Below are 13,827 nucleotides of genomic sequence, written 5' to 3' on the forward strand. Positions count from 1 at the left end.
AATATTTCTCGTTAATGGTCGTGTTTGAATTAACGTCGTGATTGATGGTAGGATGGAGGGAAAATTACTCCCAATATTTTTTCTTCTTTTTTTTTTTTTTGTTTTTTTTTGGGGGGAATTTTTTTTTCTCTTTCACGCGAAAAAAATAACCAAGTAAATAATAAAATATTACGTCGATAATGATATTCCACGATAAACGTCGGACCACAGACGATTTTATTTATTCATTTCATGTGTAAATTTTTCCACGAATCGAGTTGTCTATTTCAAATGGACATTGATTAATAATGTATGCCAACGTCAGTGCGTTTTCTCGTAGGCGCGACAAAACTAGACGAGCCGACGAGCCAATCAACAACTAATCCGTATGTAAATATATTATGTATATCGAGGTAATGACCTATAAGAGATCATACGTCTGCCTATACTCGATTTTCTCCCTTATCTTATTGGATCTTTATTAAGAAAGAAAGAAAAAAAAAATATAAGAAGAACCATAGGAATCGTATATATAATAAATAACAAAAAGGAAAAAAAAAAGATGCGCGTGTACTATAATTAATTAATTAAGAAAGAGCGTAATCACACTTCCTCGGCCTTACTTTTCAAACTTTATATATATATATATATATATATGTACTTACGTATGTACGTATGTATATATACAATATATATATATATATGCGAATGTATGTCGTAGGAAAATGATCCGCGTTCTTCTTCAATATTATATTAGCACTATGCCCCTTTCCAAACTTTCCTCTCTCCCTCCTGTCCCTGCGACGCTCTGGAACAAAGAAAAAAGGAAAAAAAAGAAAAAAGAAAAAAAAAATTCAGTAACAAAAGCAAAAAAATAAAAATAAAAATGACCGATCGAGAGATTTGTATATAGTGCGAGCGAGAACGGGAAAAGAAGGCGATGTGAAATGCGATCGCGCAAAAAAAAACAAAAAGAAAAAAGAAAGAAAAAAAATATTGAATAAATAAACAAATAAAACAATAGCGGCGCTCCGTATTTCAACGCGAAGAAATATATATATATATATATATATAAAGGCGGAAATGCGTAGTCGTGGCTCGTAAAAATGCGAAGAAGCTCGAGCGGGTATATAATGGTGTGGGCTTTCTCGAGACCCCTGGGCCATAAAACGTAGATCATTAAATATAATATTATATAGGGATATTCCAGCGTTATTTTGTACATAAATAACTTTATCAACGGATATTAACAAATCATCAATAAAATCTATATACAAAAAGGAAAAAAAAAAGAAAAAAAAAAAAAAAAAGCTGTCCTTTTTTTTACACCTACGATCCTTTTCTATCTTTACTCGACGATCACCACAAAGTACGTAGAAGACAATAATATTTATATTTATTAAAGGTTCGTGTAACAATACAATTAAATAGTTCAATACAATATTTTTCAATCTTATGTACAAAAGCTATGCTTACACATACTGTGGCTTTCGTATCAGGTTCGTACCACGTATTTTCGACGAGTTAGGCGAGTTTCGGGTATAACTTAATAAAACAATATAAAAAAGCTTATAACGTTGAATAAATTAAAGTGAAAATTAACGACGTCGAATTTTCGGAATGTTCTTTGCGTTAAAAAATTTTGTTATTTGTTGTGCACAAGGCATATATAACATATTAATATGGATATATATATATATATGTAATTTAACCTCATAATTTCTAATAATTGATAGAGATAAAGAGTCTAAGACACCGCAGCTTTTTTTTTCTTTTTTTTTTTTTTTTTTTTACTGTCACAATACTGCAATTTTTATTTCGCTTTTTTCTTTCATTTACTTTTTTTTTTTATTTTATTTTGTTTTTTTTTTATTTATTTTTTTTCTTTCCTTTTATATATATATATATATATATATATATATATATATATATATATATATATATAAAATTATTAGGGAACGAATGTACATCTATCATACGTCAAGCACATATTCAAATACTTATTCGGTGTCCCAATATCAATAATTCTTATTTCTTTGCAAGATTTCACTTCCCATAAATGAACTATTCATGTCACACGCAATTCACGAATATTATAGGATTAATTTTTTTTAGCCATTGCGATTCCGAGTCCTAGAACACTCGCAACACCGATAATTAAACCTCCCGCCACAGCTATACCGTAAAGACCTTCTGCAAAAAAAAAAAATATAAATTTAACGCTAATTAAATTAAGATAATTAAATTCTTTTTTTTTTTTTTTTTTCAAATACTTCCCTCTTTACGATTATTCAACATTTTATATACAATTATTATCGAACTGTTTATGTATAAGAGTTATAAAATTCATTGTCAAAAGACACATACATGGCACATAATAATACACTATAGACATTTAAATATTACAATTGAAAATTGGTCAATTATGGGTAAGTATATGGAAGATTGAAAAATATTAAAAACGAGTTTGAAATGCAAAAGTTAAAATCTAAAGCAAAATCAAGTTTTCTTTGAGGAATGTTCTTTTTACCATACGATTCATGAATTTTATATTACTCCTTACTATCATTGTAGTATATCTTAAATTATTTACAATATATACAAATTGTTTAAAATTCGTTAAAATTTTATGCGTCTCTATAAATGCCAAATGAAAAATTTAGAAATGTGATCTATACCACCCTGGTGCCAAATAGATTCACAAATATCTATTGTTAACAAAATTTTCAAAGAAAATTAATATATGATCCTGCTAACCAAAGAAATATGAAAAATATTAAAAGTAATATTACGTAATATGAATGTGGCAAAATACTAAAAATATGTTGCAACAACATTAAACTAGAATTTGTTGCAATCCTTATTTTTCTAAGACGATTGTAAGTTATGAAGAAAAAACCTTTTTCCATCCTTTTCTTAATTAACGTCTCGAGCTGTTGCACTTGTTCGTTAGCAGGTTCGACCTGGAGAAAAGCTCTGACATACGACAAAGCTTTCGAATATTCCTATAAATTTTTATTACTTTAATTAATGAGTAAAATAAAGGTTGATGTAAATTATAAGAATAAGATTAATAAATCACATACCCTTATTCTGGCATTACCAATAGCTAAATAATATAAGCAATCCCGTTTTCCGCTATCGCCGTCATCATTGTACAGATCTTCTAACAATACTATACCCTTTCTGATATCGGCTGGATATTTGCTTCTCACAAGACACCATGCATACTCAAATTGTGCTTTTTGAGTTACATCCGATGCGTGTAATTGTTCATGATATACACGTTCGAATTTCTGGAAAAAAAGAGAGAAAAAAAAAAGAAAACCATAATTTCGACGATTACAATCGTATATGAGGCATTTCAAGTAAGATAAACATTGAACAAAATGCTACAATATTTCTATAAGATAACAAATAAAATATATTTGTATTGAGCGAGAAAATGTTTGAGAATAAAATTTTTTCGACCATAATAATAACTTCGAGATGAGAAAGAAATAATCGCAAAACTTTCGTCCGATATCTATAGACGTCAATCGGTTGTTTTACAAAATGATGCAACTGCAAAGTAAAAATGAAACGAAATGAATAAGTCAGCACTGTATATAGTTAACCTAAATTCCTCTTAATGACAGATACTTATAACGATCTATATTTTTGTTTTGAAAGTATAAAATTCGTATGTGAAAGTTATTGGAGTCAACAAAAGATCATTGTATTCCTTGATAATGGCCTGTTGCTTATTTTTAAAATACCTTCAAATCTTCCGAAGAAACAACTTCGTCTAGGACATCTTCCATTTTTAATGTGTGCGTTGAATCACACAGCGAACAAAAAATATTTAATCGTAACGCGTACTTAAGAGCACTGTATTTTTTATCTCTTTGACTAAGCAAGTGACATAATGTACCAAAAAGTGCAATAGATTGCAACGATAAGCCGAACAAATAAAGATAAAAGCTAAAATTTTCTGTGATTCCTATTGGCTGCGCATAGTTATTTCTTCGATGTCAAGTTTCATGGAGCAATCGCGTTACTCTGACGTACGTGCACTTATTTCCATTGGTTAAAATCGGCCATGTTAAAATTCTAAACCAATCACGTTAGAGTTTTCATCAGAAATATAAGTAAAACCTATTGAAGAATGAAATTTATATTCCTTGTGAAAAGTATTTTAATTGTAATTAAAAAGTCGAAGTAATAATTTTAATTTAATTTAATCTAATTCAATTTAATTTAATATACATACAATTTTTAATACATAAATTGATGTACTTAAAATTGTACATAATACGTATTCATATATATTACATATAAGTGTCTACCTATATATATATATATGTATTGCACTTACATTTATCTTTGAAAAAAATATTCATTATAATTAATACTATTTTATTGATTATTAGCAAATATCTCATTGAGATGTTTTGTTAAAAAATATAATGGCATACCCATTATAGTATAAAAGTCACCACTTATGCTCTCAATTAAACAACCACCAGCACCTTGCACACCATATCCTCCTGCTTTATCTCTAAGATATAAATTATACAAAGATTAATCGGTTAATTAATTACTTAAATAATGTATAATCAACAAAAAATACTCACAGACATTCTCCTGTTTTTATATACGCTTTTATTTGATCAACCGATAAATCACCAAATTTTACTTTTGTAGATGTATAAAATTTTACTTCTCTCTTTGGCGTTTTCAGACACACTCCGGTATAAACAACATGCTCTTTATTCACAAAGCTATAAATTGACATAATGACAATTGTTAATTTTGACGATATACAGTGGCTTACAAAAGTATTCAAATGGTTACATTTGCAATCTTTTATCAACAGAGAATTATTAAAATAATTTATTTGGAATAATTTTGTATCTATATTAAAGGAGAAGTTTCAAGATCATATTAGTAAAATTTGAAAATACTTCAACAATGTAACCATAGTTACAATACATTTATTATAAATAGTCATCATTAGTGGCTCACAAATTATTTCAATACCCATATTTGGTTCATAAAGATGACAAATATAAGTGTTCGAATACTTTGGTGAACTACTGTATATATACATATATATATACATATATATATATATATATATATATATATATATATAAAAATTTGAAAAATGATCTATGTATATTTCTTACTGAGATAACATACGAAATGCATCTGTTTCATCTTTTGGCTTTCCATAAATAGTATCATCTAGTGTTACAAAAGTATCTGCACCTATGATTAAAGATGGTATAACAGGATCATTTTTCAAACGTTCATATACATCATGAACTTTGAATTTTGCTAAATCTTGAATGTATTCTCCATGACTTTTATATTTGGATCTGTCTAAATTTTCATCATAATTTGATATTACTACTTCAAAATTTAAGCCCTAAAATATGAAATATCGTTTATACAAACCTAAAGTAATTACTTTAATTATTAGATCACGTTCATATAAATATATGTATATATATATATATTTATATATAATAAAGTTAAAACAAAGATCACTGATCGAATATCGAACCTACCAATTTTTGTATTATTTCATATCTTCTTGGTGATCCACTGGCCAAAATTAATCTGCCCGCTGTTAAGGCTTGCTTAGTCGGTTCCAACATTTTGCTCTTAGAATTATCTCTATTACGCAGATACAACGATAGAACTAATTAATTCCCAGGGGAATTGTTATCGACACCTATGGATCGTGAGTAAAGTAGAAATTTATAGGTTGGTTTTAACAAAAGCCAACCAATCGCATTAAATTCACAGCTTACACATGCGGCTATATGTTCTATTGTACTACAAGCAGTCGCATGTAGTTTCTAGTATGCATAGAATATGTCAAAGCAGTGCGTCGTATTACTAGTTGGTAGTATAATGTAGTTTCTGATAACGCACAGCCTAGATGTCGCTGCTTTTCATTATATTCATACTCATTGTCAATAGTACCCGTGAAATCAATGAACACTTTCATTATATCAAGAATTTATAGTACTATCGTTCTCATTGATTAAACGTTCCAAAATAATATTTCAATGATTTCACTTGTAATCACATGTAAATGTGATTTAACGAAGAAACTGTACTTTTAAACGGCACATATAATATCAAATAGATAATCTTAGGCCGCACCTATAGAATTTATCCAATCATTCTTCGTATATTTACGGTGTATATGTATGCATCCTATATACGTGGTTATGTTCATCGCGCACTTTTACACGCCTATCAAAAATTACACGCTAGAAAATGTTATTTCGATTAAACGCATTTAATCGAACGAAATCATAATAATTTCATGACAATCAAATTATTTCGAACAATTAAATTTATTTCCTTCATATTTTTAATAGATCTTCAATTAAAACCTATCATTCAAGTATTATGACGACAAATTTTTTTTATATAGAGAAATATGAATGACGTAACTATATTTATATAATCTATTCACTTTGAAGGCCAGAAAAAGCGTAGAAAAAAGAATTTCAAAGATATAACTAACGTTTCCTATCCGAGTTCTAATCGTTTCTCTCGTTCGTAGACATAAAAAGTAAAAAAAAAAAAAAAAAAAAAAAAAAAAAAGAAAGTTAATTCGTCTCTCGTATCAATTTTTTCGTCGATTCATGTAATTTCATAAAAATTTCAGACATATATATATATATATATATAGACATATATATATATATAAAGAAAAAAGAAAAAAGAGAATGAATATCAGAAATATTTGAAATCGAGCAACGATATATTTAACATTCGCATTTAAGATTATGTATGTATTTGTGTAGGAGCCCTGAAAAATATTAGAGCGGGAAGAAGAACTATTTTCTAGGCATAGGAGACTCTAATACATCGTAATCGGTAAATTACGTAAATGCCGCATGCCATGAACGAACCTAAAGGTCAGTCAGTCCGAGATCTTACATAATCGCAAGGCGAAAGGTTGACCCATCTTTACACCGCAGCCTCCGACTGAGTAAAGATTTTAGCATTTTTTCTTTCTATTTTTTTTTTCTTCTCAATTATTTCAATAAAAGTGATTTAATTTATTTTTCTTATTCCTTTTTGCTCGTTTTTCTTTTTCTTTTTTTGTTTTGTCTTTTTTTTTTTTTTTTTTTTTTTTTTTTTTTTTTTTAAAGAAAATTATCTCACAATGATGAAATCAGTATCACCGGAAGTGTTAACATATTACGAAAGTCTTTTACGAATAAATCCAACGTAATTACATACTTTCGAGTACTTCTATTCTAAGTCTCTTACTATTCGGCCTTGACTTTCAATGCAAATCCAAAGCATATTTTAAATAAGTAATTAACGTTAATTACCGTTTCGTTAATCGCTGCTCGTACAGCTCAGGATATTGAATGAACGGACGTGTACTACGTAATCGTAATTTGCTCTAGCTATCGATCTCGTTTTATTTCGATTAAGAAGCTATGCGTTTAAGTCATAGGGTCAAGTTCACTGACATCAATTATATCTACTACATTTCCATTTCTTATATCGATTTGTAATATAAATTTATAAAAACAATTGGATCATTATTTTATTTTCTTTCTTTTCTCTTTCTTCTTTTTTTTTTTTTCTTTTTCTTACGACGTATACTTTCAGGATTTATACTTCTTTTTAATACGTAATAAATACATTAAAGAAAAAAGAAGAAATAAAGATAATAATTATTGAAATTATATTTAAAAGTTAATTATAATAATTTAACCATGAAAGTTTCGTGTAAGTTGGATATCGACTTAATTACTCACTAAAGATAAATTCTTGGTCCTCCTATAACTGTAAGCTCTTTCAAGCAGGATACGCTTTAAGTATGATCAATGGGCTTCGAAGTAACTCTCTGACGAGCTTTACAAGTTTTAATAAATATCACGGTCCTCTGAACTCTGTTAAAACTTAATAAATTATCATACCTTCGTATTGTCGTAATAAAGAAAAAGTTTCTACTCTTTTTGTGTTGTGCGATCAGGTTAACGATACCTTCCTACTGATTTTCGTCGGAATATTCGAAAATGAACGTCAAAGAAACAACTGAGCCGATTAGAATTACTTTATAAATGCATTACTTATCAGGTAGATAACACTTATCAAACAATTAAGACTTATATGAAAAAGAATAAAATAAATAAATAAACATAGCGTCACGTTATAAACTCGTTGTCTAGTGTTGATAAGTTCTAGTTATCGTAATTTATTTTTAAGACGATTGGTATGGAAGAAATATATATCTGAAAAAGAGAGAGAGAGAGAGAGAGAGAGAGAGAGAGAGAGAGAGAGAGAGAGAAAGAAAGAACTGAATTTATTTACTTCGTTAATGAGATAACAAAATATACGAAACTTTTACATAAAATCATGAAACTTTGTCCAAAGTATAATTTATGACAGAATTAATAGTATTAGAATGGACTGGAGAAGAAAAATAAGCTGGACTATCATAAAAGTGTAGCCGACTAATTACAAGGACATTATATTTACTACGCCTTCTTACGGAACCTTACGTAAGAATTTTAGATATACACGATTCTAATCGACGATATTAATTGCAACATCATTCCTGATATATGCTTTCTTTGTAATTCCTAATAGATTAATTTGAATAAATGGATAGGTTCTTTTTTAACATAATTTCCTTATTATTTTCGTCGGTAGATTTGATGAAAAATTAAATGACAAATTTTACCTCGATCGTACGGAAACCTTCTTCGCACCTAATTCTCTCTCTCTCTCTCTCTCTCTCTCTCTCCCTCTCTTTTACTCTCACTTCGGTGAAGAAGCGAAACGAAAGGAAAGTTAACGGCATTATCCTCCCGTCGAGATAACATCGAATCCGAATGGATTCGAAGGATGAGCGAATGGGCGAGCGAGCGAGCGAGCTCGTTGTCGCCACGGCATTTTGCTGGATCGTATTTTCGCATAATATCTCGTCTTATAAATTAATCCAACGTTTACGTGATTCAAAACGTTATACGCTCGTTTCAGGATCGTCCGAGGCGCGTATCAGCCGTTTTAAGGATCCAGAAGGAGTGGAGTGTGTTCTCGCTCGCAACAAGAAGAAGATGATCCAAAGAAGAAAAAAAGGAAGAAGAAGATGGGAATGAAGAAGAAAGAAGAAAAAGAAGAAGAAGAAGATCGGCGATGCTGAGAGAGCCAAGTCGAGACGTGCTGGTAATCGCCAGGCTGTCGTTATTAAATATGATTGCGCAACTCGAAAAGCGGCTCCAAAGGACGCGTATTATGACACTATGGCATGTAGTCGCGCTTCTATGGGGCACACTGCGTCATATCTCGATGTGTATGACGATACCTCTCTCTTTCTCTTTTTCTCTCTCTCTCTCTCTCTCTCTCTCTCTCTCTCTCTCTCTCTCTTTCTCTCTGTCTGTCTGTCTGTTTCTGTCTCTGTCTCTTTACCAGACTCGTATTGCAGGTAATACGCCTGCGATCAGGGGCGTACACGAGCCTGGATCGATATCTTCTTACGTAGATATTATTATTCTCCATTCGTTCAGAGACGTCTCGATCGATCTCGTCCATCCTTTGCTCGAATAACTTCTATAACTACATATATATATATTATGCAGATACAACATCTTTGGATGGATCAGACTAGCTTGAATTTCGTCCTTCTCTCTTTTTTCTTTTTCCATCTTTTGTTGGAGAACGAAAAAAAAGTATAGAAAAAAAAAAGATAAAAGAAAAACCATGAAGAAACAGGAAAGAACAAACATGTTTTTTTCCTTCCGAAGAAGATACCCATTCGACGAGACATCCTTTTCATCGTCTACGATTTCTCGTAACGATATCCTTTACGACTTATATCGAATGCTTAAGCATGTATCGTTATATATATATATATATGTATATAGGTATATAATGAATGAACGGATATCTCAACCAAAAGCGATATCGTTGCTTAACTAAGCGGATTTTTATCATTGCAAAAAGACGTAAACGCCCAGGTAATATTATATAAACTTCAACGATCTTAGCTCATCGAGAGAGACTAGTTAACACCACCTATCAAGACTTCTATGATATAAAGAAAGAAGGAGAACAATATAGTAACAAAATGCTTCTCGATTAAATTCCCTCTTAAACGAAGATCCATTCAATTCATTGGAATGCATTCATATTTATTATCGCCAATACAAATTCTATTTATAAAATGATCGTTTATCATCGATTCGCGACCTATCCAAAAGTCGATGTTCAATCGATCCGTTTGACGTTAGGAAATGCACACGCGTGCTTTTCCGCATTATAATCGATCCCTGGTATGGTATATCTCGGTGTATAGATTATATTATGCGAAATCTTCTATACGTGACTTTTTTAGAAACGTACGAGAAGATGCACGAATACAAAATGATATATAGATATACATATATATATAATTATGTATAAATGCATACATATATGTATATTCGCGGTTTTCTACATGCGCCACCAACGTGACGATCTCATCTTTTCATCGTCAGCTGACGCGATCGAGTCGCATGATTTGCCCATAGTCGTGCTGTACCGTACAGTCTTGACAAGAAAATTGTTTCTTGAAAATTTATCCTACGCGCGCGCGCGGATCAATGGTTTTCACCTTTTCTTCTTCTTTATTCTTTCTTTTTTTCTTCTTTTTTTTTTTTTCGTTAGTTCGAATCGACGAGGAAGAGATGACGATTTTTCTTTTTTTTTTTTTATTTTTTTTCATTCCGTCAGAAGGACACAATCATTGAATTCATTGCAACGACACAAGCAGCCCCCTCGGTCTTACGTTCCGTGGTGTATCGATTCGATGTAAATGGTAAAGCTTTTCGCGTGATTTCTCATCGAGACCAACGGGATCGTCATCGCGAAGAGAGAATAATCCTGCACATTTTATAGCGCGTCACAGGAATGACACGATGTAAATGTCGGTATATGGCCGTGGAACTTCGCGAGAAAGGTTGCGTACATTCGGTACGAAGATTAATATCGGACGATGCTGGGTGTTGCTTATTGAAATTCGCGACATGGATACGGTTCATGATACGTACGCGACTCGTTTCGCCGAAAAAAAAAAAAAGGGGTGGCCCTATTACTACTATGGATTGAATATTTTCATTTCTTTCTTTCTTTCTTCTTTCCTATTTTCCTTCTCTTTCTTTCTTTTATCGTTCCCTCGTTCGACCCGGATTTTGTAATTTCCTGAGAGGATCTCTCGACTTCCACCTTGAGATCGAGTCGTGTCTTGCTTTCGATTTCGGTCTAACGCTCGAATCCTCGGTTTATGAGGTCGTTTCGTCTCACGAATAACGTTCCTCCTTTGCCACTTTGTCATCGTCGTCGAGGGGAATCGTCGGGAATTCTTTCTTCTTTTCTCTTCTCTTTTTTTTTTCCTTCTTCCCTTTTCAGACAAACTTTTTATTTCGGGTCATTGAGGAAACAAAAAAAAAAAAAGAAAAATAATGTAATGTAATTGACTATAATATCTCGACGTCGGTGGATATAAAAGAGAACCAAACGTTTTCGCGTGTTCAACGGGTATCTGATATCGATTATTAATAAATCCAACGTGTTAATATTATCGAAATCCATTAAAAGAAATTATTTTGACGGAAAGTTAAATGTTCGTTTTGTTTCTTCTCTTTCTTTTTTTCTTTCTTCTTTTCTTTTTTTTTTTTTTTTTTTTTTTTTCTTCTTTCGCTTCGTCGCCACATTTTTACGTTATATACTTTTCAATGGGTATCGCAATGTTCTATTTGAATAATTTTGCATCTTCAAAGTTTTGTGTCCGTTGTTTACGTCGAAAAACAAAGGAAAAGAATTCGAAAAGGTACAAACGTGTTCGTTTTACGGTTTAACGACCCGTTCCTGGCGTGTAACGAAACACTATGGCGGCTTTTTAATTAGTCATACGGAGATGCTGAAAAGATACGACGCGTAAAATGTGAAGACGGAGTACTGTATTTAACTGTAGGTGGATACATATAAGAAGAAGATGGAAAAGAAGAAGGAGAAATAAAAAGAAAAGAAAAGAAAAAAAAAAGGAGGAGGAAAAGAAGGTCAAAAAATTTCGGAAAGTCATGCCGTCGTAGTAGGTTCATTGGCCACTTCATTATTGTAACTTATGACCATTTCGTTTCTTCAATTGGCGATACGTGATACTTCGGTAGATGAAGTTCATGAAATTTGGATATTACCGACGATGGCTATCTTCGTTTCCATGTAACACAATCCAGATGCAATTCAAACGACTTTAAATGTTCCTTTTTTTATTTTTTTTCTTCTTTCTTTTCCTTTTTCCTTTTTTTTCTTTTTTTTCTTTTTTTTTTTTTGTCGTACATACACAGGTATAACAGATAAATCTATTAATTTATCCTTTCGAGTTAGATTATCTTTAAGATTCTTCTTGTCTACTTACACGCCTTGTTACATGCGAAACGAGCTAATTATATATTTCAACGTATCTAATCGTGATAAGTAATAAACGATACACGAAACTATATGTATTTGGAACTATATGTACGCAATCCATAAATATTAAAATCTCGTTTAACCGCGTATCTTCAAATTCGTCAACGACCAACGAGTCATGAATTTTTTTGACATTTCCAAGGATTTTAAACCGCACGCGATCCTCGTTTCTTTTCCCTCTCTCTCTCTCTCTTTTTTTTCTTTTTTCGTCGAAAGTTTCTTAATAAGGACTTCAACGATGGAGATACTAATTAAGGACAATAAAAATTCACGCAACGTTAGAAAACGTCATTTCGTTGACTCTATATATAGCTTGGTATTACTAAAATTGATTTTTCTTGACGGTCGACATCGAATTTCGTTGATTAACTTTTATACTTTTCTGAAATTCGATGAATCGTCGTCGTCGTCGTCGTCGTTATCGTTGTCTCGTCTTCGTCTTCGTCGAGAAGCGCAGGCAAACTGATTCTCGAGCTGAGATGTGAGATGAAAAAAAAAAAAAAAGAAAAACATCTAAACGGAAATATTACCCACTCGTTGAATTTCCTGTTCGCAAGGCCATGAAACATGAACTCATGATAAAAAGGTATAAGAAACAAACACCTCCGGTGCGAGATCGAGCGTGAAAACAGTAAATTTGCACATTAAATAGCAGGATAAAGTGAGAAATAATCAATCTTATCGGAAATATATTATGATACAGATCGTGAAGATAAGTGGGTATAATAATAGATAATAATCAAATGATTTATCATTTAACATTGCATATCTACGTTCGTCAAATTTTCTTTTCACTCGCTATGAAACTTTTCAATTTTCATTGATTTTCACATAAATGGAAAACCGATTCGTACTTTCGATAGTAAAAAGTACATTGGAAAACGTTATTCGGATGAATGACGTTAATTGATTTCGATCGACAAGCTCGCTCGTAAAATTTCTATGGATCTTTTACCGTAGCTTGGAATTTTGATTGACTATAAAATAAAAGAAAAAGAGAAAGAAAGAAGAAAAAAAAGAAAATAATAGGAAAAAGAAAAGAAAAAAATGAAAAAGAATAAAAAAAAAGAAGCACATTCGAAACATCCTCGATATCGTTAATCAAGGTTATTCGCATAAAACGTAAGATAGAGAAATGAAGAGCAAATTTCTAATAAATTCGAATTCTTATCGGAGTTATGATTATACGAGAATTTTTTCCGGGAAATCTCGTGTCATGATCCACGCGAAAGAATATCACACGCGAACACTTCGTATGCCGTTCCGTTAGACGAATCTCAATACAAACAAACAAAATTAACTAAACGAGCGTTTATTTACTTAAAAAGAAGGATTTAAATAATCAATGGATAAAACTCAAGGTCTTAT

At 31.3% G+C, this 13,827-nt stretch overlaps 2 protein-coding genes across 12 annotated transcripts; both read right to left on the reverse strand.

Annotated features, from left to right (window-relative positions):
* Positions 1 to 1,353: 1,353 nt before the first annotated feature.
* On the reverse strand, positions 1,354 to 3,873 carry Fis1 (Mitochondrial fission 1 protein). Of its 2 annotated transcripts, none has more exons than XM_035883255.2 (4): positions 3,738 to 3,873; positions 3,066 to 3,275; positions 2,879 to 2,984; positions 1,354 to 2,172 (listed from the first exon to the last, which is right to left on the reverse strand). In XM_035883255.2, the coding sequence occupies exons 1-4, from the start codon at positions 3,780 to 3,782 to the stop codon at positions 2,081 to 2,083; spliced, it is 453 nt and encodes a 150-aa protein (XP_035739148.1). In that variant the 5' UTR covers positions 3,783 to 3,873; the 3' UTR covers positions 1,354 to 2,080. The 2 variants fall into 2 exon arrangements, with proteins under 2 accessions (XP_035739148.1, XP_085513989.1); XM_085657863.1 differs by lacking the exon at positions 3,738 to 3,873 and adding an exon at positions 3,451 to 3,691.
* A 104-nt stretch (positions 3,874 to 3,977) lies between these two features.
* LOC118449069 (uncharacterized) lies at positions 3,978 to 8,080 on the reverse strand. 10 transcript variants are annotated; one of them, XM_085657862.1, is made up of 6 exons: positions 7,764 to 8,067; positions 5,535 to 6,248; positions 5,151 to 5,392; positions 4,596 to 4,742; positions 4,437 to 4,519; positions 3,978 to 4,116 (listed from the first exon to the last, which is right to left on the reverse strand). In XM_085657862.1, exons 2-6 carry the CDS (start codon positions 5,622 to 5,624, stop codon positions 4,064 to 4,066), a joined length of 615 nt encoding a protein of 204 aa, XP_085513988.1. In that variant the 5' UTR covers positions 5,625 to 6,248; positions 7,764 to 8,067; the 3' UTR covers positions 3,978 to 4,063. The 10 variants fall into 10 exon arrangements, with proteins under 10 accessions (XP_085513988.1, XP_085513986.1, XP_035739144.2 ...); XM_085657860.1 differs by lacking the exon at positions 3,978 to 4,116 and having other exon boundaries at positions 4,363 to 4,519; positions 5,535 to 5,701; positions 5,781 to 6,248; positions 7,764 to 8,068; XM_035883251.2 differs by lacking the exon at positions 3,978 to 4,116 and having other exon boundaries at positions 4,363 to 4,519; positions 5,535 to 5,643; positions 7,764 to 7,860; positions 7,926 to 8,051.
* Between the last annotated feature and the right edge of the window lie 5,747 nt (positions 8,081 to 13,827).

The sequence above is a fragment of the Vespa mandarinia genome, chromosome 6 (assembly GCF_050613455.1).
Source record: "Vespa mandarinia isolate Hongniang chromosome 6, ASM5061345v1, whole genome shotgun sequence".
Classification (NCBI taxonomy): Eukaryota; Metazoa; Arthropoda; class Insecta; order Hymenoptera; family Vespidae; genus Vespa; species Vespa mandarinia.